At 38.5% G+C, this 25,663-nt stretch overlaps 1 protein-coding gene across 1 annotated transcript in view; it reads left to right on the top strand.

The window, feature by feature from the left end:
* Nucleotides 1–906: 906 nt before the first annotated feature.
* The window catches only part of LOC145769167 (membrane cofactor protein-like), a 78,453-nt gene continuing 53,696 nt past the window's right edge, over nt 907–25,663 (top strand). The window contains exons 1-4 of the mRNA XM_082580761.1: nt 907–1,015; nt 1,301–1,492; nt 1,855–2,040; nt 3,980–4,159. Of these exons, the coding sequence (XP_082436887.1) occupies nt 934–1,015; nt 1,301–1,492; nt 1,855–2,040; nt 3,980–4,159 (640 nt within the window). The 5' untranslated portion in view covers nt 907–933. The remainder of the gene's footprint in view (nt 1,016–1,300; nt 1,493–1,854; nt 2,041–3,979; nt 4,160–25,663) is intronic.

Genomic DNA, 25,663 nt, shown 5'->3' with positions numbered 1-25,663 from the left:
TCCGCATTAGCACAGTCAAACATTTATACAAAATAAATTTATTAAAACTCATCCGTTTCGATGTTATTACAGAAATTCTATGCTTTGTCCCAAACCACCCCCAGTTTGTTTTGGTCTCACCTCAAAGAGCTTCGTTTACCCTGGATGACGTCATCACGTATACTTGCGCGGATAGATACAGAATGGAAAGCAACCCGAGCGGAGAGGTGAAAGCGACTTGCAGAGCAGATTCGTCCTGGAGTCGTGGTGAACCTACTTGTGTTGGTCAGTTATATTTATTGTGATGGCAAAATCATGTTTGTCAGATCAAAGTAAACTATTGAAACTTTGTCTATTTGTGTGCAGACCACCAACATTGTAATCAAGCAAATATTGATCATTTCTCAACATTTTGGTGATTCTTTCAAAACATAGAAAAGTAACTTTATTCATGGTGTGTTTGATGATTGCACGTGTATATTGCTCATTCCTCAACATTTTGATGATTCTCTCAAAACATAGAAAAGTAACTTTATTCCCGGTGTGTTTGCAAGATCGAGTTAATGTAGAACTACATGTCACTGCGTTTTTTTAAATCGCCTCCTTCTCTAAACCTACTTGCTGGATGCGCTTCTGATGAACTTAGCAGTTCAAAGACAACTAGTATCCAGCAACCAGTGAATTGGATAAGTTGTTTTGTGGAACTTTGTGGATCTGATAGCTTGTTATGAAGTTCAAAGTTGTGATATTTCAAACTGGTGGCTTACGATTTGTTGCCACTTGCTGAGATGTTATCCTGTGTTTGTGTTGATGTCACTTTGGATTTGTGCAGAGATCGATTGTCGTGTAAACAGACCTCGCTTCGGATCGTCATCAACTGACAGCCGATACACGAAGAGCAACTATATTGCTTTGGGAGGAAAGCTGACTTATACGTGTAACCATGGTTACGAAATGGAGAATCAAGAAAGTAGAGAAATGACTGTGACTTGTCAAAGGAACAGACAATGGTCTAGAAGGCTGCCAACTTGTCGACGTAACAAAGCTCTTCATCTTATTGGCGATAAACTTAGATTAGTTCTTAGTCAGTTTTTAACTTTACTGCAACTTCCGCAGATTTAATGTCATTGAAATATTATCTCACATCAACTGTTACATTCGCTGCAACTCTGTAAATGTCAAAACATAAAAACGTACAGTGTGGTAAAGAGATTATTGAACGCCTTGATACAGAACGTTTCTAATATTAGAAGTTTATCGCTAAGATAGTAATTGATTGAATTTTTTACGACAAAGTGACCATCTATATTTTCAAATGCAGTAATCGAATGCATCGTTCCTGATAGTTTTGATTTTGGAAAGATATCAACGATAGAACCAAGATTGCGCCTTGGTGAGCGCTTCACTTACGAATGCAATGAAGGACATAGGATGGAAGGAAGACAAAGGGATAGTTTGACTGTGGCATGCGAGAGAGACAAGACTTGGACTTTCGATGTCCCAACTTGCACACGTGGGTTGCCTTATTATCTGCCTCACTTGACCAGTCAATCTTACAAATACCTTAACTTTGGAAAAGAATTTATTTAATGTCACCTCACAGTAACGTTTGAAGGAATGCCACTCAGCATAATTACTTTTAAAAGCACAAACTGTCGAAAGTCTAACAACAAGAAAAGTTGCAGCTAGATTCTATAACTTCATGCTCAGTTTGGGCCAATTCTTATCCAATGCTTGTAATTTCTCTTATAAATGTTGAATGAGCCTTCAAATAAATCAACTATATAATTTTTATTATATCGTTTCTACATTATTGCAAATTAATTTATAGTTATGTGAGGTTTGAAGCATTGTTTTCCTCAATTTGTTGTCTAGGTGTTCAATGTCCCATCCCTAATCGGCCACAGTTTGCATCGATCCGTCAAAGCTTTGAGGGAAGTGTGGCTGGGTTAGGGGATACCATTACTTACAGATGTCCGGATAATTACAGACTGGTTGGAGATGAGAGAGTTACTTGCGGTAGAGATGGTACCTGGTCACATGATGTTCCAAGTTGTAGAGGTTTGTTTGTAATTAACATCGATATTGTTGTTTGCTGCTATATTTGTTCGTTTGTCTGTATTTTTGTTCTTTGACTTCCCATTTGTTTAAATGTTTACTTTAATAAATTGTTCTAGATAAATTTAATCTTTTTATATTTTCACCACTTACAGTTTGTCAAGGCAGGTAAAAATGTTCAAGCAAGTGCCAACTTGTCATGTAGAGGATTTCTTCTTCTGTTCGTTTTTTAATCAAAATTTAGGAATTTCATGATTTCTAAAAACCTGTCTATTCGCATGGTTCGAGGAAAAATTGAACGTCCCAATGATGTCAGTAGTATTAGATGTAGGATCCAACAAGTAAATGTAGTGACGCTAAGTGGTGACGCTAGATTCTGGGCACATTTTTCGACCGACAACGCTATATCAAAAATAACGCATTTTTCGCTTGATGACGATATATCAAAGTGAGCACTGCAGATCTGCAGATCTTTTGGTTCTAGGCATACAGAACATCACGATTTGAAATACCATATAGCCTATATCAACGCATGTTTGTTCTTCTCCCCGTACAATACGTAGGGCGGGCTGATCGCGTTTAAATTAGCAAACTGTCTGCATGCGTATGGACCTAAAAATTGTAGATCGGTTAATATGTAGATTTTAATTAAGTTAATTTCATAAAAGTTTTGTTTATTTTTTATCGGTTTGGTTGTAGCCATGGATTTTCGTAAAGCTATTTGCTTGCAGGAGTAGAGTTTTCATTATTGATTCTGATGGATAGGTCTATTAGTTCGATTCCATTTCGTTTCAATGAAGTGTAATGGCAGTGAATTTGTTCCATAGGAGTGTTGTATTGCCCAACAAAAAAATGATAAGCGTACTCCTGGTTTATTTAAGGAAGAATGGGAAGGCACAGGTTTTGTGGGCTTGTGTTCGAAAACGTATTATTGCTTTGGTGCTGTTGACAAGCAACTTTCTAAAGATAGGAATTATTGTCAAAAAAACAAATTTGACAAAAATTCCTATCTAAATGTATTGAGTACACATGAAAGTGGCCAATGAGTTAATGTTTCCTTTTGTGTCAGAGATAACAAAATTTACACCTATCATCAAACTAAAAAAAGGATTGGCGTATTTTTATACGAAACGTATCGTCTGTTCTGATGATGTCACTACTTTGCCGTCATCAATATAATTTGTGTATGTTTCTTTGTGTATGTGCTTTACGACTTATTTTTTGCTGTGTTTTAATTTTTACTGGAAATCTTTCTGTTTAATAAAACTTATGTGCTGACTGACAAAAGAAACAAAACAGTACAGTTTCAATCATATTTTATTGACAAATCGTACAAAACCATAACAGAATAAAATCTAATTTAATGCGTTTTTGAGGTCGAAAAGCGCTTGGTGATTGATCCTTTAGTTTTAGGACTTTTAAATATTTGAGGATTTCTTCTAATTGGTGTTGATCTTCTGGAGTTGGCAAGGGACACGCTTCGAATGTTTAGGTTGATTGAAGATTTCGTTGTACATTGATGAGTCTTTTGATCTGTGGATCGGTTATAGTTTATTGTAAGGCAAATGATCATGTGCCTGTAGTCATTTAGCTAGTTACCTTCAAACAGTTGATATTTATTGCATTTTTATAAATATTTTCAGATTCCTGATGAGGGTTTAAGTTAAGCCGAAAATGTTCGACAGTTAAAACTATTTGTAAATATGTAAAATATATTGTTATAACGCTCAACACGGCTGTATTGTTGTGGCTTGCTTGTCTTTGGTACAAGAAAGCAAACTCTCTCCCGAAACAATAATGAAAAGAGGTAATTCAGATTTTAAAACTTATAGAAGTTCAAACATTATAATTATTTGATAAAAGTCGAGAAAATTTAATTCCCATGCACGATTACTACGCTAAAGATAAATTGTTTCATTTGTCACATTTCCATTTGTTTTAGTAATAACCTGCCGTGATAGAGCTGTGCCTCAAAATTCCCAAGTTGACATCAACAATGACAGATGGGTTGTCGGGGATACAGTAGCGTACAGTTGCGTCGCGAACCGTCGATTGTTTGGTGAGTCTGAATCCACTTGTCAAAGAAACGGGCGATGGAGCTCGGAACCTCCCTCGTGCATGGGTGAGTTCTGACGGTATTCTGGTGGAATTATTTCATGTATGTGATCGTATGGAACTTACTATAACTTTTGAACAATATTCGTTAGATCTTAAATAATGATATAATATTTTGCCATGAAACAACACCTTGATATATCTTCTTTCTTTGTGTACTATGCCTTTTCCACGCTTCAGCATTCATGCATAGTTCTTTCCAGTTATCTCGGTATTTAATTGTATTAAAAATTACTGTGGTTGTAACGAAGATGATGTCTTAAGCGAATATTATGATTAATTTATTTCCGCTGTCTAAAAAGAAACAATTTAATATTAACAAAACGTCGACAGATCTTAAAAATATAATGCTACAGTATGCTTTGTTGTGCCACAGACAAAGAAAACAAAATAACTTTTGCGGCTTTAACATATTTTATTATAAAGAGATATAACTTTATTAAAAACATCAACTCAAACGTTTTCGACACGTATGTGTGCCCTCATCAGGAATTTTAAATCCGCAATACACATAAAATGAAAATTATAAGATAAATTTGACTTAGCATTATAACTATAACGACACTCCGGATTGAAAAGCACAAACTTAACAAGTGATACAAGAATAATTACGAATAAATTATACAGTGGGAAATATATCACAGATATGTAAAGTATAGGCATGTGCCAAACAATTAGAACACACACAAAAGGAACGATACTTTTCAGTATTCACTAATCATTTTAGTATCACTTGTTCAGTTTGTACTTTACAGTCAGGAGTGTCGTTACAGTTATAGTGCATAGTCAGATTTATCTTATAATTTTATGTATACTGCAGATATGTAATTCCTGATGACGACACACGTACGTGTCAAAAACGTTTGAGTTGATCATTTTAATTATGCTATATCTCTTTGTAACAAAACATGTTAAACCCGCTAAGGTTACTTTGTTTTGTTTGTCTTTAGATCTTAAAAGATTTGATCTAATAGCATTGAGAGGGAGAGGTGATAGCTGGCTATTATCGAGATGCTGCATGATATATTGTCGCAGTCAATTAACCCTATTCGGACTAAGCTATTTTTGTGAGGTAATGGCCTGACGTGTGGACTTATTCCATCCACACTTTCATTTGCTAATAACTTTTGATATAAAAACGTTACGAGGTTTCTTTTTTCGCAAAGTTAAAGCAAAATCATTGACAAACTAGTTAAAATTTTAAGTGGACGCACATACTTTACCAGTTTTTTGCTATTGCTTTTTTGCTAAAAGTAGTCATTTTTTTTTTAATTTTTCTGATGTCTCCGTCATATTTTCCTGAAAACGCTAATATCTTCGTTAAAGGCACACGGTCCAGTCATGCATGCAATCCGAAATGGTCAGTAGTCATGTAGGTCACGCAGCAAATCTTTGAAGGCACAAAACAATACAAATGTTTGCTAACTTGCTTGTACAAGATGATAAAGTTTTTCAGATGACCTGGCAATTTTAGGAGTAGGGTGTCAAAAACTGCTGATAACTAAAAAACTATACCACATAAAAATGTCATTTTATTACTAAAACAAAGATGGATAATTTTTAGGAAAAGTCATAAAACTTCAGCTAATTTGAGCCAGTAACTTTCATGCAATCGATAAAAGTTTTAGGTATGGACGGAACCCGTCCACCCGTTAGTCCGAATAGGGTTAATCGAAAATAGCGAGCAGAATGTCCCTCACAAGCTGGAAGCTGATGTGTCGTCTGACTCTTTTCAAGAGATATCATCAGAATAAAATAAACATAAATGTGAATTCTAGAAGGAAATAAGAGAAACAAAGTGTAAAAGTGACTAATCAATAAACGCTCAGAAGTGAAAGTCAAAAATGTTTAAGAAATCAAAGTTTAAGTTGATGCACAAAGTGACTACTGCTATTTAGACTTTAGAGTAATTCCGTAAAATTTTACTCAAAAATATTTAGTCGTCGTCGTAGTGTGATCTTGTTCTCGATGAAGAAGATTTGGAATTTTTGGAAAATGATGTCGTACAATTTGAAAGCATTGGTTGTATTGACGAGCCGATTGAAGTTATTATTGACCCACCAGATGCACCACAATTAAAGGATGATGTAACATTTCATGGTCGAACAGAAGATGTGGCAACTACATCAAAGGAAAATGTATTTCTCTGGAAAAAAGTACCTCTGAACGAAGCAGCTGGCCTCTACAAAAATGATGACCTATTATCTAATTATGCATATGGACAAGTTCTTGATAATGTGATGTTCAACTCCATATGAAATTTTTGTTTCAATGGCAAGTTTTGAACAGTTTCTGACTGAAATTGTAATCCATCAGACTATGTTGTATAGTCAGCAGAAAGGCCATGTTCTTTCCGTAGGCTTGGAAGGAATGAAAGCGTTCTTTGGAATGCACATAATCATGGGCTACGCACGTTCATTCCTGTTTGCGAAACTATTGGTGTAGTGACGCTGACCTTGCTGTTCCTTATATTGCAAACATCATGTCACTGAGAAGACTTGAAGAGCTCCGTGCGTATCTTCACTTCAATGACAATCAATTTATGACAAGTCGTGATGACCCCAAACATGACAGAGCTTATAAGCTAAGGCCTGTTTTAGATCACTTTAATCGTTCTTTTTTAGCAACCTTATCACCAAGAGAGCATCAAGCAATCGATGAGCACATGATTAAATTTAAAGAGCACAACATCTTACGCCAATATGTGAAAGGAAAGCCTATAAAATGGCGCTTCAAAATGTGATGTCGGTGCGATTCAAAATCAGGATATCTGTATGAATTTGACTTGTACACTGGAAAAAAGAAAGGCCAAGTTGAACATCAACATCATCGAGCTCAACATCATCGAGCTCAACGAAGCTCATCGAAGCTCAACATCATCGAGCACCTGGCCACCAAGCATCAATCTCTCATCATCCTCCTCCAGGAGACTCACTGTACATCTGTGGATAAGTTGGTAATAACCATGTGATGGTTGATGGATTGGGCAGCCATGGACGACATGATCTACTATCTGTTCTGTGGCGCCACACTCGCATCCCGGTGAGGGAGCCAGGCCCCATCTGCACACGTCTGAACGAAAGCGACCGACGCCGGTTCGTAGGCGGTTAAGCCGGACCCACGCAAGTCTTGCGAGGGACATTCCCGGAGGGTGGAGATCGACGTCGGGTAGGAAATCACGGAGTCGAGAGGTGTTAATTTGCCACTCCATGTTCCATGTGTAGTTCGTCCAGTGTGCTGCACTTATTCCAAGATCTTCAACGTTGTTCAGAAGCTGTCGTGCGGTAGGCACAAATAGGCGTCTTGATTTCAGTCGCTGCTGTCCTCCAGGTAGGCGCTGGAGTGTACTGTGGAGGAGGTGGTCAGGGTCCAGTGCGCGACGAGCAAGGGAAATCATGGCTCCTTTACGGCGAAGCTCAGCAGGTTGGATGCCTGCAAGGATGGGAAGGCAGTCCGTTGGAGTGGGACGCAGGCATCCAGTCACAGTGCGTAGTGCGTCATTGATGGCGGTGTCAATGTGGCGGGTGTGAGAGCTATGGCACCACACTGGTGCGCAGTACTCAGCGGTAGAATGGACGAGGGCCAAGGTAGCTGTGCGAAGGGTTTTCGCATCAGCTCCCCAGCCGGAACCCGCCAGCCGCCTCAAAAGTGCAACGCGCGCAGATAGTTTTTTGCGCAGTGACTCCAGGTGTCGTCGGTACGTGAGTGACCTGTCCAGGGTTACGCCGAGGTAGATGGGTTCGGCGCAGTAGGGGAGGTGTTCGTCGTGGGTGATAATGTTGATCTCACGTTTTGCTTCCTTGTTGTTTAGATGGAAGGCCGCCGACACTGTCTTTGCCTTGCTGAGCTGTAGCTTCCATTTCTGGAGATATGTTGATATAGTTGACATATCCTGGCTTAAGTTCCTCTCCATTGGCTGCCAATCTCCGGCTGGATGCAGGAGAGCCAGATCGTCTGCGTAAGCATACTTCCTGGAGATGGTGTCAGGCAGGTCATAGATGTAAGTGTTAAAGAGGAGGGGAGTCAGGACAGAGCCCTGTGGGACGCCGTTCCTTAGTCGACGTAGTTTACTTCGTCGGCCGCTACCGGTGGAAAGGGTAAAGCTGCGGTTTTGCACAAGTTCCATAATCATATGGACCATGTGCCTGTCAGGAAGGAGACGGAGTAGTTTGCAGGTAAGGCCGCTGTGCCATACAGTGTCATAGGCAGCTGTGAGATCGACAAACACGGCGCCAGCCTTCTTTTTTGCCGAGAAGCTGTCCTCGATGTCTTGGGTCATCAGAGTGACCTGGTCTACGGTTGATCTTCCGTGGCGAAAGCCGGCTTGTTCCCGAGGGAGCTGAGGGTCTATTATCAGTTCGACACGGGCGTAGATAAGTCTCTCGAGTATCTTGAAGAGGATACAGAGCAGAGAGTTGGGGCGATAGCTCTTCGGATCCCCTGAGGGCTTCTTCGGCTTTGGGACTGCAACCACTAGGGCTCTTCTCCAGATTCTTGGGATGCGCAGGTGACACAAGCAGCAGGAAAGGAAGTCTTTTAACCAGGACCTCATAGAGGGGGCAGTTTGGAGTATTAGTTCCGAGCATAGGTGGTCAAAGCCCGGGAATTTGCCTGGCTTTAGGTGCTGGAGAGCGGAGGCAAATTCTTCTGAGGTAAACTCACTCAAGATGTTGCCCTCGACAGGTGTTGGGACCTTCCAGAGGTCCGTCATTTCCTTGAGGACGGACTTGTCTGATTCACGGTCTCTCGTTCTGTGCACTCCATTTTTCACAAGTTGTGAGGCGATGGTATTTGCTGAAATGGGGCATTGGCGACCAGAGGCACGTGATCTGCCAGTGAGGTTGTTGAGTGTACTCCATGCTGTGCGGCTGGAGTGCGCGAAGTCGATTTCAAGAGTCTATGGCTTCTGTCCAGCACTTCTTCCTCTTTGAATCCAATCTTGCCAGCAGGACTGTTACTGAGTTGGTTGTGGCGGTGCCCTGGGGGGAACGGAGGAAGTCGCGGTAGAGCCTGTCGCACTCCACATCCCAGCAAGGTATGTAGTTTTTCCGTTGACCTCGCGGGATGGAATATTTTTCCGCAGATATGATTGCATCACAGAAGTCCTGGTAGGCTTCATCCACTTTGATGGTGTGTGGGGATGGGAGGTACTGCGTAGCTTCGTTTGTGAGGAAGCTGTAGTATTCCCAATCGGCCTTTCTGAAGTTCCATCGCTTGACAGGCTTTCTCGGAATAGGTGTGGCAAGCAAGGGGGGCGTGATTAGCGAGGGTCGGTGTTGAGACCTTGGGAACTTCTCTAGCACACGTCTGTCCGGCTGGCGATCATCGGAGTCATCACTTGCGAAAGCCAGGTCTGGGTTCGTTCCAGTGTTCCAACAACCGGAAAGGAAGCTCGGTGCGCCCTTAGGATCGTATAAGAGGGCGAGGTTGTTGTTGGTCGCCCAAGCGGCCAGACTTTCTCCGTCGTTGTTGATGGAGTTGTAGCCCCAGTCAGTGTGGTGTCAGTTAAAATCGCCAGTGTAGAGGCTGGGGTGGGGGAACGCTGGGATGGCTGTTGATGTTATCCGCGAAGGTGGTATAATCCGCGAAAGTCAATAATTTTAGAGCAAAAACTTTCAGTTTACAGTTTGTTGAAATAATTCTTTTATACCTCTCAAGGATAATACATCTGCTTATATATTTATTTGCTAATTTTTTATATGCTATACAATTCAGTTTGTAACGCTTTTGCGTAGAAAATCAAGATGAGGTATCTCCAGCAACTTAAAGCACACTTATGATTTGCAAACGCCTAAATTGTTTTTATGATCTTCATCTAAAAATAATAAAAGACTTTGAATGTGTCACATGAGACTTTTAAACGGCAACACCGTTTAGTTAAAGTTTCAACTCCATTCTGTTCTGAAAGTTTTATTGTTGAGCTATTGGATCCGTGATCGATCCCACGCTTACATTTGTAAAAAAGGATTAGTGTCAAGTATTTTTTTTCTCACATTTTCAACCCCTGTTAATTTTGTTAAACACAGGCATGGTTTAATTTGTTGATGCTAAAACTTTTATACTGGCAGTTTTATGAAGTGATTTATAGTTTCTACCTGCTACAACAACAATTAATTTCATGTTCATTCTTAGCCATTCAGAGATTACTTATGTATATTCTTCCTATTCCATAAGTACAATTCATCTGAAAAGATAATGATTACCTATAACTTACTGTTTTAAAATAACAACACAACATTTTTGAATCGTGGTAAGTTGTATTGCATAAATTAGTTTTAAAGCTGTTTTATTAAAAAACGTCTTTGGTAGGCTACATATTAGGGTGGGCCGTTTTTGACTTTTTTTCGAAATTCAAAAACGGCTAGTCATAAAAAGTGGCACATGCATGAAAAAATTACCTGTGCAAAATTTTGTCAGTTTGGGGGTGCATCTTCTGCCCCCGCAGGGGGGTCAAACTTTCAATTTTTGAAAAAAATGGGGAAATTTCACTTTCCGTTTTAACATAATTTTTTTATACTTTTTCTACTGGCTAGTTATAAATTGTAAGTGGGATGTACCCAGAACTTTCCTATGTAAAGGCATGTTCGAAGCTTAAGGTTTACTGTCCCTGCATCGACGACCAAAATGCTGAATTTTCTCCAATTTGAGATGCTATTTTGTCATTACTCAATAAACAAACTTGTCGCAAAAGGGCGAGATGGTGTTAACGCTGTACGCTCATTTATGTTCTCTCCATTAACTTTGCAGGATGATACGAATGAGGTACGAACATCAGTACATATTTATGATAAAGAGTTACAAAAAAATGAATAACATTTTGAAGTCAAATTCTAGAGGTGGGCCTAAATTTCAGTAAAATTTGGACCAAATGAAAGAATCTGCAAAGTAAAAATATTTGAAATCGGTTGTTGTAGCCTAAGTGTTCCAATTTTCTGCAATGTACTTGCCCGCAGGAATATCGTGTCCCTGTTACAGAACAACAGTTCCTTCTTGATCAAAGAACAACTCGCATAATGGTAATTGATAAACATGATAAATCGGCCACAAAATCTAACTTTAACGTTTTCCGAGGAGAGTCGCAAGATCAGAACAATTCCGTTCTTTACGTAAAGATCCAGAAGCAGGCACAAGTAGCGCTTTGGTTAAAACTATTCAAGCTCAGAAACTTTGTCATCCAATGAAGAACGCTTCGAAGATTTTGATTATCAACCCAGTTTTGCCTCCGAAAACCCAGAAAAAGCAAGGTTACTTTCAGTTTAGTAGTATTTGCTGTAGTATTAGTAGTATCAGATAGGTCTGCAGCACTTATTGCTTCATCATTTCTACAAGATGCCGGATTTGTAACGGATAGCAAATCTTAATCAGTCATAGATAAAAGCAAAGTGAGAAGAGCGAGAAAAAAATGAGGTTTACAACTCAAATGGAAAGTAGGCCTATCATGTGCATAAATTTGCAAAGCATATATTTTGATGGCCGAAAAGATGAAACCATCAAACAAAATGAAATTGCTGGGCGACTTCGAAAACATTTCGCACTTGAAGAACACATTACTTTACTTGAGGAGCCAAGTTATCATTTTATTGGTCATTTTACTGCAGCCAACCGATCCAATATGTCATTAGCTACCGGGATTCTTGAATATCTTGGATCCAATAAAATTAGCTGCAATAATGTAATGGCAATTGGATGCGATGGAACCGCACTAAACACATGTCAAAAATGCGTCGTGATAAATCTCCTAGAAGATCATTTCCAAAAGCCACTTCAATGGTTAATATGCCTACTCCATAGTAATGAATTGCCTCTTAGGCATCTTATAAAAGATATGGCAATACTAGCAGACCTAATAGCTTCACTGGGCCCATTATAAAGCAGCTAGCCACTGTTACACAACTAGATGTTGTAAAATATAAAGCAGTTCCTGCACCAGAGATTGAAATTGATGAAAATGACCTCAGCACTGACCAAAAATATCCTCTACACATACACAGAGCAGTGACAATTAGAGATATATCAATTCATTTCGCATATAGGAGTCCAGGTATGACAAACCACTCAAGATGGTTGACCACAGCCAATCTCAGGATGGTTGACCACAGCCACAAGCCATATAATCCTACGTTTAGATGTTGCATCTAACGAACCGTCAGCTGTATTAGTGGAACGTGTGGACTATATTATGAATATTTATATTCCAGTATGGTTTGCCATTATAAAGGAAAGCAATTTCACTAATGGCCAAAAACATTTCTTTAAAATTCTACACTCTCCTCAGAAGCTATCGAATAAACCCCCAATATCCTCAACAAAGTAATATAGAGGAATGCGTTTTATGCCCATCCTGAAAACATTTCGAAATGACAAACTTGTGTAAACAAAATCATGATAACAATTCAGGTGGAACTGTACAGTACATTCCATTTACGGAACCTGCAGATCATATTGCTTTTATTCTGAAGTAAATTATAGGTTGTTGTACAATAACCACTAATAATAATACAATAACCACAATAATAGTAACCAGACATTTCACTTACTGAAGTTTTAATTAACTTAAAAGTATGATATCTAAATACAGAACATAAATACATACGTAAACAGAAAAGAACATCATTACTCTGTAAACATAGGAACCTAACACCAGCTAACAAACTCAAGACTGCAACGAGTTGAAAACACAAAACACCGCGTGTACCAATAAAGAAAGAATGCCTGCGTCTGAAATAAAATAATAATGACGTCACACACGCGAATCAGAAGAGCGCAATTTCATTACAATCTCCTCCACCAAAATAGTGAGAATATTAATAGCGAATACATAGCAAATATAATCACACGGTTGCTTAAAGAGAACACATTTAGTAAGATAGCTTATCAGGAGGTTTACCTTCTCTTGATGATTGCCAACCCACTTCAGTTTGTGCTTTCACAACCTTGTTGGGCGAGTCGTCAACTTCGGCGAGCAGTAAGTCGGTAGGCCTATTATCTGCTGGGCTAACTCCCATGCTATCAGGTTCAAGCACGCCCTCTTGTGATGGAGGTGAAGACGAATGTCCTGTGGGGGCAAGATCTCTGGCAGATACAGTGGCTTCATGACAATTTTCGAAACGTACACGGGCATAATTCAGATTACTTTTGAGAATCTCGGCACTGTCAACAAGAGGTTCATATTTACTGTTTCTCACATGCCGTCTAACATACACAGGGCCATCTTCGAGCCAAGTCGGGACAGAAGTGCCAAACGATGATCGTCGTGAAAACTTAAACAAGCGATCGTGAGGGGTTTCGTTTGTGGCAGTTTTAAGCAATGATCGGATCGAATGTAAAGCCTTGGGTAACACAGCTTCCCAGTGGGCAGTACGTAATTTTTTCGATCTTAAACACAGTTTTATGGCAGTACCATTGTAACGTTCACATTGAGCATTTCCTTGGAGGTTATTTACAGAAGTGAAACTAGTCGCAACAGACAAATTTCTCAAGTACTCTTTTAACCTCTTAGAGAATTTAAACGCTTTGGCGTTATCAGAATGGATAATGCTAGGCGTACCGTATACTGAAAACAAATTATGCAAACATGAAATCACAGTATCGCCACTGGTATCAGCACAAGGAAATACAAACTGAAAACAAGAATACTCATCCACGATAGTAAGAAAATAACGATTTTTAGAAACTGATGGTATCGGGCCTTTATGTTCAGTCTCTCAAACGGTTGGGTAGATTTGATTAACCCTTTGCTTTTCAACGTTTTTTTGGAAGTTAACTGCTCAAGGGGGGGCCATTTTTGGATCAAATTCAATCAGCTGTTACGTGTTATCCGCTGGTGCTATTTCAACAGAAGTTGCACTGGTGTGAAAGCAAATCATTTGTCTATAAGTTTGAAAAGTCATTATTTTAAAATTTTATATGTTAAACTTGATATTTCAATTTTTGCAAAGGTACCCAAAAATGACAATTTTGATTTAACTTGCCGCTATTTAATTACCGTGCTAATCCGATTTCATGCAAACTTCTGAATAACAAAGAGCTCGATCGAACGCACGAAGTGTGTGTGCGGTGTGCCGAATCATTGCATTGATTAGAATTTACGACTTGCGAGAAAATCTTATTGTAAGCTACTCACTGATTCTAAAATAGTTACAATCAGAGTAACATTGTTACACGAATTTGAAAAAAAAAAAAAACTGCGTTTGTTGTCTTACATTTTTATCCTAAACTAATGCATTCCGAAACTCATGGCTAGCTTCTAGTTTTATGGAACCAAATTTCTCATAAGTAACACCTTAGCCTGCTTGAATAGCTGTTTACATCTTCGTTTGTGTATTTTATGTCTACAATTGAGTTTGTAGTATGAATATTTTTAGTAGAGAGAAGACAATTGAACAAGTTGTTGAAATTATCTGAAATTTCTAAGTTCAAATTAGGTGCTTTTGAAATTGTGGATTTGTGTCAAGTCGCAACACAAATATCATGCAGGCCACATCATAAGTGATTTCGCTTACGGGTGTTTATAAACATGACTCATAAATTACATCCACAAAAATACAGCATTTACATCAACAAAGCTAAGTTCGAAGCTCACTTTTTATTGAAGATTGTGTCAATCAATTTGAAATAACATTTTTAGTCCGCCAGCGTCGAAATAATGCAACAGCGAATCGAGGAACATGCGTAAACAAAGGAAATGTGAAATAACCCACAGTCAGCAAATCTACATAAATTTAACGTTTACAAATGTTGAATCAATGTAAAAGGACTGGATTGCTGACTGGTTCCTTATTGTTTGAAGCACAAAAAATACGCGTAAAGGCGACAACATCAGCAAGGCAGCGATTATGTTTCTGGCCAAAAAAAAATTAACTTTTGACTTCAAAGATAAAAATGATTATAACGAAGTTTCAAAGTTTGTCGTAAAAAATATTGCAGAGATACAATAAACATAATCATTTTGTGCCAGATTGTGAGAAGACTTCCTAAATTCTTTCCAAACATTTGCATGATTGCAAATTATTTTCTATAACTTTATATTGCCAAAAAATGGCTTCTTTGTTGAAACAACGTGGCTACAATTCTATAAAAAATTCTTAGGCCTACTACATTGAAGTAATGAAATCTTTTTGTGATTTTGCTGATGACGTTTTACAATATCCGAGAAGTAAAAAAAAATAATAATGATGAATTATTTTACAAAACCGTGGTTTGCAAGCGCTTTACAAAAAATTGTTGGGGGAAAATTTACTATTAGACGTAATATGTTTGTAAAAGAAAATTGTCGGTTTACGTATTTATAATGTTTATTGCGCTGTTATCGAATTATAAACTGCCTGTATTGTCTACCTTTGTTGTTGCCGGCCAGCTTAGACCAGCATGCAAACTACGCGTTTTTGGTATTTGCATCGTGTTATGATTCTCGAAAATTTCCCAAAGGTCTTTATTTTTATCGTGATATTTTTGTGCCTTTTCTGTCCTAAACTTGAAGTCATTGTGAAGCACAATCCACATCGGTTTTTAGACTCAGTCTTCATTGAAAATCTTTTGTGTGGTGCATCATTTCAAGTAGTGTCTTCCCCTAAGCTGTTACACAAACCGCCCAGAACCAGGTTGATTATTATGTATCTTACAGCCGTTGAGAGCCCGTTATTGTATGTGTGGAATTATTACTGTAGATGTCTGACTAAATTCATGCCAAAGTCGAGCAAATTCTGCTTTCGGGATCCTTGCCGTTATTTACTGTATTTTTTGTTGATAAGTTCAGGCAGCATTTTTCCAAGATAAATGAAGACATCGGTATTGTTCGTCACTTAGATTTAGTTTCCTCAGCATTGTCTGTTCATTCTTTGATCCACTAGTTTGTCTCACTTTTGGTATAATCGGATCGTTTATAAATGGCGGATCTTCACAATAGCCGGCCTCTTATACTGTACATTGGCGCAACGTATTCAGATGTTGAATCAATGATCAAGAAAGCTGATTTGTTTTTTGTCTAATGTGACGCCTAACTTTATGTCTTGTCTACATTACAAAATATTTTGTATTGTACATGAGGCATTATCATCTTTATTTTGCGCTCTTTGGAACAACACACAGTGCACGGTGAAACAAAAATGCAGGACATAACAACAAGTAGGCGACATAAAGCAGGGAAGGGACGCCATCGAGTTAGCTGCTACGTGTAAATGGAGCCTATCTCATAATTTTGAGTGTATCTCACAATTACTGTTTGCAAAAACGCTATTTCTCTACGGCTTCTCCCAAAAGCATTTGCAGTCATACATTTCCGCAATTGCAATGCTTGTCAATGAGAGTATTTCCATAGAACATTTATTTCGAAACCATGTTTTCGTGCCTTTACCCAAGATTTCTTATTGTAACGCTTTTTATTCGTCAATGAATATTATCTGCTTGAAACAACTGTTTTGAATAGTTTGTGGCCTACATAGCCTACTATTTTGATCATGGATTGCTATTCTTCTTTGTAGAGCTGATAACGCAAAAAACGTTTGCTATTATTTTTTCTAATTAATAGCTTTGTGATCACTGGCCTTTCTTTTGTAACGTAAGAAATAACGCGCTTTGTATTATTGAGGTCAAACCAAACAAAGGAAAACAAGAGGACGTTTCTCTCTGCTCGCGCATATCGATGCACGAAGCAATTATGAGCTTATGGCTTGTTATCGCAATGTAATCCATTTCACGCTTTGCTGGAAGTTAGCTAGAAATAGCAAAAATTCACCAAAATCTTGAATTTACAAGAAAACTACACAACTGTTAGCATCAAATTTAATATCATCAGATCCGCCTGGCAATTTTAGGAAAAGTCAAGAAAAACCAAGTGCATGGCGTTACTGTGCTTCAAATAATCAAAGGAAATATGAGGGGGGGGCCAAATCTGGCCTCCCTTTGAGGAGCAAAGTGTTAAAGTAGCATTCGGTGGCTTATAAAATCGTGGCTTTACTTCACAGCATACTGCACAATTAGCAGTCAAACGTCGAACGTCTTCAACTGAATACGGTAAATTTTTCATACGAATAAAATGAAACATTCTTGTTACCCCTGGGTGACATAATTTGTCGTGAATTTCGTACAGTGTAGTGTCTGCTGTGCTGGCACAATATGCTCTTGAAATAGCATCTGGTGCTACGTTCAAAGTCCCAGGCCTGTAGATAATGTCGTAAGAAAATTGTGAAAGTTCAGCTCTCCATTGGAGAATTTTGTAGTTTTTAATTTTGCCATGATTTTTTTGTCAAACATAAACTTTACCGAATTTTGATCGGTGACGAGGCTAAAACGACGGCCGTGGAGAAAATGCGACCATTTTCGAACAGCTTCCACTATTGCTGTGGCCTCTTTCTCAACACTTGCATGATGCTTCTCATTGCGATTCAAGGTGCGAGAGAAAAATGCAACCGGTTTACAGTTTTGTTGAAGTATTGCTGACAGTGCTACGTCCGACGCATCGGTTTCAACACAAAAAGGCAAATTTTCATCAATAGCTTGCAACGTCGCGTCCACCAACACTTGTTTTAAGGTTTTAAACGCGTTTTCAGCATCTTGATTCAATGGAAATGATGCTGTTTCCTTTAGAGGCTTTATTTTATCCGAATACTTTGGTATCCAACGTGCATAGTATGCTGATAACCCGACAATTCGTCGTAGAGACTTTGTACTCCGGGGCACAGGTATTTGAAGGAGGGGCCTTACTCTTTCTGGATCTGGAATTATATTTCCATTTTGAACTCTGTACCCTAGAAGATCAATTGTTTCACATGAGTACTTGCACTTCATTTCATTAAAAGTAAGGCTGCAGTCTTTTGCAACATCCAGGAAGTGACGCAGATTTTCATCATGCTCCTGTTTTGTTTTGCCACACACTGTTACATTGTCTAAGTAAGCAAAAGTACTTTTACAAGAATGTCGATCAATAATGTCATCTATAATTCTTTGAAACCATGGCATCGCGTTAGTTAAGCCGAATGGAATGACATTGTACTCGTACATTTGACCATTTACTTCAAAAGCGGTGTACAAGCGATCAGCTTCGGGAATTTCAATTTGCTGATAAGCACTTTTGAGATCGAGTGTGCTGAAGAACGTGTATTGTGCAATTTTATTTACTTGATCTTGCATATTGGGTAATGGGTAAGCGTCTAAATCAGTGAATTTGTTAATTGTGCGGCTATAATCCACACACATTCTTTTCCGCTGAATTTCTTCATTTTCCCCAGACACAACAAGAACTTGGGCTCTCGATGGGGAGGTACTTGGACGAATTATTCTATTAGCTAGTTGCGTTCGAATGGCATTCTCAATAAATTTTTTATTAGTAATAAATTGTTTTCTTGATTTTGTGGCAATAGGTTTGCAATCTGCAGTCAAATGTTCAAAAAGTTTTGGCATGAGAGGTGTCTTAATTTTTCCTAGAGCGCCAAGCTGAAGTAATGGTTCCTTTCCACCAAAATCAATTTTTATTGACTCATGTTGTTTTAAGAAGTCTTGGCCCAAAATTACGTCAGTTAGTAAGTGTTTCAAAATCACCAGATTGACATCAACATACTTGTGTTGCCCGAGTTCAATGTTTACTTGACAATAACCTTGACTACTGGACGCTTTTCCTTTTATCGCCATTCCAATTTTACATGATTGTGGGTGAACTACAAGATTATGCCTTCGAACAAACTCTTTATCCACATGGCTTAAACTGGATCGGGTGTCAATTAATGCATTAGCCCAAATGCCATTGATGCTAATTCTAACATTTACCTTTGTCGGGGGATCTCCTGTTGGTTCCGACGATGATACCACCGCGAGCGATTCCATTGCAGAAGACTTCTTCCAACTCGTGCGACAAACCACCGCGTAGTGTCCGTAAGCGTTGCATTTGTAGCACTTAACTTTTTTGGCAGGGCACAGCGACCTAGCATGTTTTGGAAAACTTCCACAATATCCACATTTTGATTTGAAGCTGGATTGATTGGAACTACCCGCAAGTTGGTTTGGAAGAGCAGCAGTACTGGGTTCATCATGATACTCAAAAATCGGCTTTGACCCAAACGGCCTGTCATATTGTTTGGAGTTTCGATGAGCAATTTCTAGGGAACGAGCTTGCTTGAAAATAGCTTCTAGCGTTGTGGTCTCTGGTGTGTTGTTTTCCAAAAGACACTATCGAATCTCGTGAGAGACAATACCAGAAATGAACGTTTCGCATATAGCTTCGTTTCGATATTCTATTGCTGTCACCTGTCTGTAATCCCAATCTTTGGCTAACGTTTTTAGCTTTTGTAGATAGTCATCTAGCGATTGACTTGTTTCTTGTTTGCAAGTTTTCAATTGGTAACGTGAGAAACTACTGTTGATAGGTTTCTCATAAAGAGCACGTAGTGTAGCGACTGCATTGTCAAACGTGTCGCACTCACTAATATAGTCATAAACGTCGGCATCTACATGCGCAATCAAGCATCTCAGCTTGTCCACATCAGTCGCATCCGGTGTACCTTCTAAGAATCCCGTGAATTGTTAGTACCAATGAAGCCAGGTTTTCTTGGATTGCGCAGAACTTGGATCAGCCTTGAAGACGTTAGGTTTATAAAACTTGCTTTCCATTTTCAAATAAGTTAATTAATTGTTCTGTTACAATAACCAGACATTTCACTTACTGAAGTTTTAATTAACTTAAAAGTATGATATCTAAATACAGAACATAAATACATACGTAAAAAGAAAAGAACATCATTACTCTGTAAACATAGGAACCTAACACCAGCGAACAAACTCAAGACTGCAACGAGTTGAAAACACAAAACACCGCGTGTACCAATAAAGAAAGAATGCCTGCGTCCGAAATAAAATAATAATGACGTCACACACGCGAATCAGAAGAGCGCAATTTCATTACACGTTTTATAGCTGCAACTGATCAAACGTAGGCTACTATTGCTTTTAGTTTAAGCAAGACTACGTCTTATAGTTTGTCAGTTCGTATCCTCCTGCAAAGTTAGTGGACAGAACATAAATGAACGTACAATGTTAACACCATGTCGGCCTTTTGCGACAAGTTTGTTTATTGAGCAATGACAAAATAGCATTTCAAAGTAGTGAAAATTCAGCATTTTGGTCGTCGATGCAGGTGCAGTAAACTTTAAGCTTCGAACATGCCTTTACATAGGAAACTTCTGGGTACATCCCACTTACAATATATAACTAGCCAGTAGAAAAATTATAAAAAAAATATGTTAAAACGGAAAGTGAAATTTCCCCATTTTTTTCAAAAAATTGAAAGTTTGACCCCCCTGCGGGGGCAGAAGATGCACCCCCAAACTGACAAAATTTTGCACAGGTAATTTTTTCATGCATGTGCCACTTTTTATGACTAGCCATTTTTGAATTTAAAAAAAAAAATCAAAAACGGCCCACCCTACGTACATATGCGTTGCATTAGGCAAACTCCAGAACTTTTGTAGTATCGATATAAATTTACCATTCAGGGGTTGGTAGCTTATAAGTTCATAAGGTTTTTTTTAGTTATAACAAGATTCACTTTTTCACATAAAAACATACAGTAGAAATTTAAAAATTTATAATAAGTCACCTTTCGTTTGCTCAGATTCCAAAATAAATGGATAAAAAAATCTCTTTACCTTTGATCTATTTTGCTATTTTCTGGCAAACATTCATGTTTTGGCAACACTTTTGCAACAACTTATTAAGTTTTTATGTGTGTTCTAGCTATAATCTACTCTTCACGAATTCACTTATTAAAAATGGCGGTTAAAAATAAAGAAACTCAACATAGAATTGTATAACCTTCGTGATTTGCGATAAGTTTGCGCATAGGCTACAAAATGTCAATTTTGAAACTGAGTCAAAGTTAAACACATATAGCAATAACTTTGTGCTTGTTTTTATACAGCAAAACCAAATTTATTAATTATTTCCAGCCATATAGCAATATCTATTCTGTTAGAATCGATGTAACCTATTTTTTAAACAAGTCTGAACACGATTTATATGAGATTAGCGGTTTATGTTAAATCGATCACAACAACGTTTCAAGTTCATTTTGTGACAATTAAGGTTTTTTAGTTTTCAGTAAATGTTCATTTATTTACATCATGCATAGGTACATATTTTTTCATTTCACCATGTTATTGTTTGGTAATTTGTTGGGCTTGGGATTGGTCAACCAAGGACCAGCTCAGCCGGTCATGGACAAACATGGCGAGGCCATGTTTAATGCTGCAGGTTGCGCCTACGAGTGTGAAGTTGGTTATTACCAACTTATCCACAGATGTACAGTGAGTCTCCTGAAAGAAGATGATGAGGGCTTGATGCTTGGTGGCCAGGTGCTCGATGATGTTGAGCTTGCTGGCCGTGATGCCCTCGGTGTTCAGCTGCAGTACGGTGGGTCGTCGGTACTTTTCGACAGTGCGAGCACTGCCGTGCCCAAAAAGGGCATTTCCTTACCCACCCTGTGCTGAACAGACTCATTAGCTCTTGTTTGACAAGCTTCGTTTTGCATTCGTATTTTGTATAATTTCGTATGTTACTGACGGGGGGGCCACGTGAAGGGGCTTGTCTTCCTTGTCTTCCTTGTCTTCCAATTAATTTGGGTGTTCTCATTGCATAAAGGGAATGTTGATTGTTTAGTTGGTATTAGCATCATCTGAAATAAAAATGTAAAATTTATTCGTACAAATAAACAATAAAAAACTTAGAGTAACGTTGTTTTGAAAAAGCTATTATTTTTATAAGCTTTAAGTGACATCATACCAACAAATTTAATTTCCAGGTTAGTTATATTTATCAAAATTACACTATCAATGATTACCTAAAACCAATGTTTCAATGATTTTTATCAAAAGACTCATCAAAGTACAACGAAATCTTCAATCAATCTAAACATTCGAAACAACAGTGAAACCTCATATCCCAATAAAACCACCAAAAAGATTCCACCAATCAATGACAAGTTATGAAACTCGAAAGATCCACTCCCCATAAGAATGAAACAGAGTATTCGGAAAGACCTGGAATCCAACCAATAGACCTATCCATCAGAATCAATATTGAAAACTCTATTCTTGCAAGCAAACAGCTTTACGAAAAAACATGGCAACAACCAAACCGATAAAAAATTAACAAAACTCTTATAAAATTAACTTAATTAAATCCTACGGTCACTCACATAGCCTACCGTTTACAGTCACTACGCAAAAAGCTGACGTCTCGTGTCGCCCTGCTGAGACGTCTGGCAGGCACAACTTGGGGTGCAGGTGCTGACACCTTGCGCACTGCAACCCTGGCTCTGGTTCACTCCACTGCTGAATACTGCGCCCCTGCCTGGTGCCGCAGTGCCCACACCCGCCTCATCGACAGCCCAATCAACGACGCATTGCGAACTGTGACTGAAGACTGAATGCCTGCGCCCAACTCCAACAGAATACTTATAAATCTTTGCAGGCATCCAACCTGCTGAGCTCCGCCGAAAGGGAGCCATCATACACCTGGCTCGCCGGGCGGAGGATCCTAACCACTTGCTCCATGCAAAACTCAACATCCCTCCTCAGGAATTCCCCCGTCAACTAAAGTCAAGACACCCCTTTGTGCCGGGGCTGCTGTTGAATTACTACATCCATTCAGCGATCATGCCATCAGCGCAGCACACTTCATGGAAGATACTTGGAAAGCAGCGTGTTGCGCCACCGACACCAAACTACATGGTTTTATACCCCACCCGGTGGCGTGCCCCTCTGGTATGGACCTGCCTCGGCCGACTTGGGTCAAGCTCAACAGAATCCAAACCGGAGTCGGTCGCTTCCATTCCAACATGCACAAGTGGGGTCTGGCTCCCTCATCGGCCTGCGAATGCGGCGCGGAGGAACAAACTGCTGACCATGTCGTTCTCGAATGTCCCATCTACAAGGCACCAAATGGAACGCATGGTATAGCAACGCTGGACGAAGCTACACTCACCTGGCTCTCCACCACCTGCCCTGAAATTTGATCTAGTCTCAAACGAAAAAAGAAGACCGTCTCTTGTCAGACAATCACAAATGGGTAAACGACTATTTGACGCGGCACTTTTCGACGAGGCCTTATTCGATACGGAAACTATTGAATGCGGAAATTATTGGCCTATTCAAAGCTAGATACTGTAACTTTTGACTTTGGTAAATTTTTCGAAAAAAATTCAAGATTTTTATACTTTTTATGATTCATTTCCCTACTTTAATTTGCATCTATTGGCCCCATATTGGGAAAAACACATAAGTAAACTAATAGTTTTAGGTATAAAAGGAATATTACAATATTATATCAACTTTAAATAATGCAAAAAAAACTTTGAAATTTTAGGGATTTTTTGAAATATTATGAAATTTCAACTCAAAAAGTGGGAAGGTTTCTGTTGTCAAAAATCGCTGAAATTTTTTGTGTGATGTTTTCTCAAACCTCCACAAGAAATATCTGCGAGAGAATGCTCAAATCCAAAATTAGTACTTTTTCACCCACCCTATTGGTCATACTCTTTGAGTTTTCCTAACTTTTATTAAAGTTTTAGTACCTGTAATAATTTTTCACTAAAACTTTCACAAACAGAACATTTCACACATATAAGCCCTGACCGGTCAAAAATGACAGGTGCGTGATAAGAAGATTTCTGATGTTCGAACAATCTTTGTTTGTATGTCTTGTATATCTTGTACAGTACATCTTTGTACGAACATCTGTGTTTGAACTAAAATAAAGAAAAAACGTTAAAAAAACGCGTTTCATACAATGACCGCAATCGTCCTTGCAGGTAGGGAATATTTCAGGGCTTTTAGTGCTTTAATATATTGTTTTCGTTGTAATTGTCCGTCTAGAAAACACAAAAAAATTATTGCCTGGTTGTTTCATATCAATGTTTGAACTAAAATAAAGAAAAAACGGTAAAAAAACGTGTTTCATACAACCGGTAACAAATGACCACAATCGTCCTTATTGGTAAGAAAATTTTTCCGGGCTTCTAGTGTTAACTTGTTTTGTCTGCGTATGACCTGGAAGTAATATTTTTATTGTGACATCCTATTATTGACGCTGTATGACTTCACTTACATTCTCTTTTATGACGTATTATGCGAGATGCTCCGAGAATTTGCTCGAACGATATAATTCCTATTTAAGCGATTGCAAGGTAATTTTAAGGATTCATTTTCAATTCAGTTTAATCGGCTTCAATATTCAATTCAGTTGATACCGTTATTTTGTTTCTGTTATTAGTTCAGTTGTGCGAAGTGTTCAGTTCAGTTTCAAGTTATTCAGTAGTTCGGATATTCAGAAAAAGTGAGTAAGGTTGAAATTTTGTCTTTATTCAATAGTATACTTCACTCTTTTGCTGACAAATAGTAGTATTCAAGAGCAACAGGTAAAAAACCTTCCTTTTGCAATAACGCGACATTGTACTTGATTTGGATTCCGCAGTGCGTTTGTTTTTTTCGTTTTTTAAAAAGGATGGACACCCCTGGTCTAGTCCTATTCCTTTTTTGTAGAAGCGTCAGTTGCAACTACTGTTAGAGCTGCTACTCCAGAGCCGAAACAAAATTACGAAGTGGGAAAAACAAATTGTAAGTGAGATATATCCAGAACTTTCCTATATAAAAGCATTTTCGAAGCTTAAGGTTTACTACCCACGCCCGACGACCAAAATGCTGACTTTTCACCAATTTGAGATGCAATTTGTCATTGCTCAATAAACAAACTTGTCGCAAAAGGGCGAGATAGTGTTTTAAATCATGCTTATGTGGTAAAGTTTTAACATCGTCAGCCCAAGCTGGGTTAACCACCGAAGTTATATCACAAAACAGTTCATTCGTCTCTAACGACTGAATGTTGAGTTTAACAAGGTTAGCACAAGTAGGTTTCTGACCAGCCAGATTATCGAATTTAAACGACGCTTTATCATACGGTTTAAGGCCAAGTTTGCACACCAAATCACTCGAAACAAATGTCAACTGCTGTCACAATCATTGTGCAAGGCCTCGCGTCGGGCTGCTTTGCGTCTTGACAGAATGTGCTGTTTTCATTATGGAATTTTGAGCGATGTGTTATTATCGGGTATTGACCTGAAGTAACCTTTGAATGAGAAATCTGTATTATGTAACGTATTTCTAGAATCGTCTGTTAGTATGCAAATCTGGAAGGTTCTGTTGTTTTTCATGATTTCTGAGCGTCGTTTGTCATGACGTCATAAGGTTGTTTATCAGTAGATGTCCGATTGTGAAATCGTTATTATGTAAGAATCTTCTTGCAAACGTGACTTTCTTTAGACTTCTTTAAGCTTCTGCTTGTTGACATTTATTGCAACTTGACAGAACAATGTGACATTACGTAACCTTCTCGATGTTACTAGACCGAAGCAACCTTCTATAAATAGTGGTGTAATTTGCGTAATGATTATTCTGAGATTATTATGAGTTGATTATGAGAGTTGTGTTATGAGTTGTGGTTGGTAGTTGGTGCAGAAATTATTGGTGAT

The sequence above is a fragment of the Aplidium turbinatum genome, chromosome 1, assembly GCF_918807975.1.
Source record: "Aplidium turbinatum chromosome 1, kaAplTurb1.1, whole genome shotgun sequence".
Classification (NCBI taxonomy): Eukaryota; Metazoa; Chordata; class Ascidiacea; order Aplousobranchia; family Polyclinidae; genus Aplidium; species Aplidium turbinatum.
This window is presented reverse-complemented; position numbering and strand designations above follow the sequence as displayed.